At 43.7% G+C, this 5,530-nt stretch overlaps 1 protein-coding gene across 1 annotated transcript in view; it reads left to right on the top strand.

Moving 5' to 3' along the window:
- Rab2b (RAB2B, member RAS oncogene family) overlaps positions 1–5,223 on the top strand; it is a 19,138-nt gene extending 13,915 nt beyond the window's left edge. Inside the window, exons 6-8 of the mRNA XM_031361029.1 lie at positions 1,001–1,112; positions 2,337–2,405; positions 3,371–5,223. Coding sequence (XP_031216889.1) covers positions 1,001–1,112; positions 2,337–2,405; positions 3,371–3,478 — 289 coding nt within the window. The 3' untranslated portion in view covers positions 3,479–5,223. The remainder of the gene's footprint in view (positions 1–1,000; positions 1,113–2,336; positions 2,406–3,370) is intronic.
- The last annotated feature ends 307 nt before the right edge of the window (positions 5,224–5,530 follow it).

Raw genomic sequence — 5,530 nt, 5'->3', positions numbered from 1 at the left:
CCACCACCACCACTGCCGCCACCACCGCCACCACTGCCACCACCACCACTACCACTACTACTACACCACTACTTTTCTTCCTCCTCCCGCTCTTCCTCTTCCTCCTCATCCTTCTTGTAAATGGTTAAAAGACTAGAATCTTCTGAGCAGGGGTTTGTGCATCTTTAATCCCAGCACTCAGAAGGCAGAGGCAGGTAGATCCCTGAGTGTGAAGCCACCTCGGTCTATAGTGTAAGTTCCTGAGCAGCCAGGGCTACACAAAGAGACCCTGTCTCAACAAAACACAAAAATCTCATTTGAAAAGGAGGCTAGAAGCCAGGCTGTGGTGGCACACGCCTTTAATTCTAGCACTTGGGAGGCAGAGACAGGCAGATTTCTGAGTTCAAGGCCAGCCTGGTCTACAGAGTGAGTTCCAGGACAAGCAGGGCTACACAGAGAAACCCTGTCTCGAAAAACCAAAAAAGAAAAGGGGGCTGGAGAGATAGCTTAGTTACTAAAAGCACTGGCTGCTCTTCCAGAGGTCCTGAGTTCAAATCCCAGCAACCACTTGGTGGCTCACAACCATCTGTAATGGAATCTGATGCCCTCCTCTGGTGTATCTGAAGACAGCTACAGTGTATTCATATACATAAAATAAATAAAATCTTTAAAAAAGAAAAGAAAAGAAAGGGCAGGTCAATCTTACTGTTTTCACCGAGTTTTTTTTTTTTATTCTCTTATATATTATATCCTCACCCCAGTTTCCCCTCCATAGAGCTCCCAGTCTCCCCCCTCCATTCCATACATTCCTCTGTTTTTCTTCAGAGGGCAGGTTTCCTGTGGATATCCACTAAACTTGTCATATCCACTTGTTAAAAGATAGGACAAAAGATTGTCATGTAGGATCTTCACATTTCAAGCATCAGCTGGCAGTTTTAAACTTCTGTGGGATCCTTTTAGAACTATGGTTACCCCCTTCTCTTGAATCTTTAAAGTTTCCTCCCTAATTCATCTCTTACAGTGATCTAGAATCTCGAAGGGATGTGAAAAGAGAGGAAGGAGAAGCCTTTGCTCGTGAGCACGGCCTTATATTCATGGAAACATCAGCCAAGACTGCCTGCAATGTTGAGGAGGTATTGTTACAGAAGTGGGGAGTGTCTCAGAAGTGACACTGTTACTGTCCTGTTCTTCAGAACCCTGTTCTCCTTGGGACATGGGTAAACAAGAATGTACTGTGGTCAGAGTGACTGTCTCCTTCCAAGGGAAGTGTCCCATTCTCTTTCTCCCTAATTCCTAAGGTTTTACTTTTGCCTTGGATAAAATTAATTGGTGCATATGGTTTACACACCACTGTTATTTACAAATCACTTTACTTGGGAATCTGACAGGTTTCTCCTCATTGTGATGCCGAGTGTTGACTGTATTGTCCGGCTGAGTGTATTTGTTTTATTGCATGGCTGCTAACCTTATATGACCTAGGAACATCAGTATCTGTAACCATAGGATCACCTTTTTCTAACTGTACTGAATGTGTTTTATTGTGGTGGTGGGTTTGTTTCTTCAGATATGATTATGCGCTGTGGCTCAATCTACCCAGAACTTGCTGTGTAGGGCAAGCTGGCCTCAAACTTGCAATCCTCCTGCTTTAGTCCCTGGAGTATTAGGATGCCAGGTATGCATCACCATATCTATTCAATGGTTTTTATAAGGACATTTGTGGAGATAACTTTGTGTTTGGGGGTGGGAAGAAGAAGTTGACACAGGGTTTCTCTTCATAACTCTGATTGTCCTTGAATTCACTCTGTAGACCAGACTGGCCTTGAACTCGGAGATCCACTTGCCTCTACCTTCCTAGTGCTGGGATTAAAGGGGTGCACCACCACCACCTGGCTGAGATTTTTTTGGAGGGGTTGGTTTTTGTTGTTGTATTTACTATGGATTTTACTGTATAACCTTGGTTGGTCTACACCTTGCTATATAGACCAGGCTGGCCTTGAACTCAGAGATCCACTTGCCTCCCTAGTGCTGGGATTAAAGGCATGTTCTACCATCATTTCTAGCTGGAATTCTCTGTATTACTTCTTTCTACTGTTTATTACTTATTCTCAGGTTTTATTTAGTCAGTTTGAGATAGAGTGTTTCTGGGTAACCCTGGCTGGTCTGGAATTCACTGTGTAGACCAGGCTGGCCTCAGGCATGTGATCTCCTCACCTCTGCCTCCTCAGGACTGAGGTTACAGGGGTGGACCACCACACCCAGATTCTTAATTCACCTTATCAATACAATTATAAATATTTGTATTTCTCTCATTTCTCTACTTAAATTTAAGGCTGATAAATGATTTCTGTCTCCTCCAGGCCTACATTAATACAGCCAAAGAAATCTATAGGAAGATCCAGCAAGGTTTATTTGATGTCCACAATGAGGTGAGAAGGTTTGGGCTTAGAACTGGCCGCTGTCTTGATAGATGCTCCCTAGAATGTCAGCATTCCTGCCTGATGTCACACTAAGCACAGGTGTTTAAGTGCAGGTATCTAAGAACCCAGCATTAGTTTCTGTTTTCTCACAGTCTGCACCCCATACTGTTGAAAGAAATGAGTTTAGTGGTCTACAGACTTATATAATGTGAAAGTGTTTCTCCTTGACCTCAGTTTCTTACTATTGTAGAATATGCAAGAGAGAGAGAGAGACAGACAGAGAGAGAGAGGGAGGGAGGGAGGGAAGGAGGGAGGAAGGGAAGGAGGGAGAGAGGGAGGGAGAGAGTTTCTTAATTTCTTTCTTTGTTCTGAGACAAAACAAAGAAGAATCATGTGTTAATTTGCCACTTCTACTCTTTTGCTTTGCTTACTCTTTAAAAAAGAATTTTTTTATCTTATGTATGTTGTATGTGATGTGCATGTGTATATATGCATGTTCACATACGTGTTGGTAAAAGTGTGGGTGTTCGTCTGGAGGTCCAAAGTTGGCGACAGGTGTGTGTTTCCGTCACTGTTCACCTTACATAGTGAGGCAGGTTTGCTCTGGGGACTCTGTACCTTTGCTTCCAAGGACTGGGATCCCAGGTGAGCTGCTGTGCCTGCCCATCTGGCTCCTGGTTTCTAGGGATCTAATTGTGGTCCTCATGCTTACATGGCAAGTACTTCCCCTGCTGAGCGCCCCTCCATCACACCTGAACTCTATTGACTGCCATGAAATCTGTGTGCAGTGGCGACCTTACAACAAGCAAATCCCACCCTTGTCAGCTGGTTCTCCTCACAACCAGTCTCCTCACTCTTTCAACAGTTTGGCCACAGGACACACAATTCTTAGAACTTAACTAAAGGGGTCCCTGTCCTTCCTTGGCGTTCTCCTCTGCTCTGATGCAGGAATTGTTGCTTTTTCTCTCTTACAGGCAAATGGCATCAAGATTGGGCCCCAGCAGTCAATTACCTCATCAGTGGGACCGTGCTCCTCTCAGCAGAGCTCCTCTGACATAGGGCCTGACTCTGGCTGCTGCTGAACACCTGGCCTGAACTCTTTGTCTTTCCTCTCCGGGAAGAGCTTCAGATCACTCAGCTCAAGGAAAGAGGTCTTCATTGCTTTGGCTGAGTGCAGCCTCTTTTCACCCTTCCACTTAAAACATGAGGAGAAAATTGGGCCCTTTCCGACCTGTCATCCTTCAGGGACAGGAGCATTCTGCATAGAGTATGGCTCTTTCACCCTCTAGTTTCTAAAATGTTAGAGTCAAAGTTGATTGTCACAATAGTTAAAAACAAAAACAACTTACCATCAACATCTATTTGCTAGATATTATGGCACATACCCATAATTCCAGCACTCAGGACTCTTGGCAGAAGATTGCCAGGAGTTTTGAAGTTATTCTGGGCTACATAAATTTCACTAGGCTATCTGTCTAAAGAAGCCAAAAAGAAAAGAGAGAGAAAGGAAAAAAATACCCATATCTGTTCCTCACCCAATTTTTAGTAGCTAAGGTGAATGTTCTGATTGGACATTTAGAATTAGGGCTTTGGATGATAGATCTATCTATACACAGTGATTTCATTGCATTTATTTCCTTGCCTTGGAAACCTGCTTGTCATTTCATAAGAGTTACTATAGAAGCTGAATGCCTCTATATTGTCTCGTTGCTAGTTTCTTTTTATTTATTGTGTGTGTGTACAACCTTAAGCATCATTTCTTAGGAGCCCAGCCCACTGGGCCTCGCATCTCTTACGGGGACCTGGAGCACCATGCTTAGGCTAGGCTTGCTGGCCTCTTTCATTGCTAGTTCTGTTTCTTAAGTACAGAACTTTGAGATCAGTCAAGTTGGTACTGGACCTGTCACCACATACTCTTACCTAAGAAAACATGCTAGGTAAATGCTCTACTACTGAGCTGTACCCTCAGGAGCCTTCTCTTCTACTATTTGTTTTCAGACAAGTTGCCAAGGCTGGCCTTGAACTTGCAGGCCTTAAACTTGGGATCCTGAGACTTTAGACTCCCAGGTAGCTGTGCATTCTCCCTAACCAGATCTATTAGATATTTAATCAAGCTAATTGGTTACTGAAATGACATGTTTATCCCAACTTCTGTGCCTTTGCACATACTCTGCCCTCTTACTCTCTCCTAACATTATACTGACACTCTTTTCCTTTAGGAAATCCTCACTGACTGACCTAGGGAGCCCTAAGCAGTTGTTAACACAACACGTCTTAGCATTCCTGCCTTATTCATAATGTATATTTATTTGTATGTGTTTCACTTTGTAATTATGTTTTGTAGTGGGTTTTTTGGAGGGCAAGGGGGGAGCGCCTGTCTCATAGATTGTAAGCTCTCTGAGAGCAGGTTCCTGTCAGCCCAGTCCATCCCGCCGTTCCCTTACTGTACCCTGTGCAACTCCCGATCTGGAATTAAGTGACATGCTTTAAAACTTTAGACTTTAGAAGAAACGCAAGGCCTAGAGTCGTCTCTGTGATTATATCCTGGGTCCTCATTGCTCTTCCGTCCTGCCTCACTGTCAATGCCCACATTCTGTGCAGCCTACAGTAAGAATGCTACTCAGATAAGTAGGGACTTCTTTACCCGCTCCCTGACTGTAACACTGTCAGTCCAGTTTGCCTCTGCTTCACTCCTGGCATCACCTCCTGGGACACGTGCTGTCTTTTTTTACTTGTCTCATTTCCTTTCACAGCACTGAGGTCTCACCAGATTTTCTAATCTTTATTGTTAATGACCGTTTTACTATTAAATATCTGCATGATCCAAGCTGCTTTATTTCATGTGTTCCTTCTGATTATGCCCTGCGTGTGAATGGCCACCATCCTCCTAGAACATTGCACCAAAGATACTTCCTTCTTAGACCTGGTTTTATTCTGAATTCTGCTCCTTACAGTAGCAGTGAAGTTAGCGTGATACCACAGGAAATGAGAAGACATCTGGGCATTGAGGGGATCATGCTTCTCTTTGGGCTTTAACCCCACCTCATTCCACAAAGGTTTAGTGATTGTTGAATTATATTCAGCCTGCTTTGTTTTTTTTTAAACCAGGCACAAAACTGAGCATATAATTTAGT

Source organism: Mastomys coucha, unplaced genomic scaffold, assembly GCF_008632895.1.
Source record: "Mastomys coucha isolate ucsf_1 unplaced genomic scaffold, UCSF_Mcou_1 pScaffold9, whole genome shotgun sequence".
Taxonomy (NCBI): Eukaryota; Metazoa; Chordata; class Mammalia; order Rodentia; family Muridae; genus Mastomys; species Mastomys coucha.
Note: the sequence above shows the minus strand (reverse complement) of the source record. Positions and strands in the feature narration are given on the sequence as shown.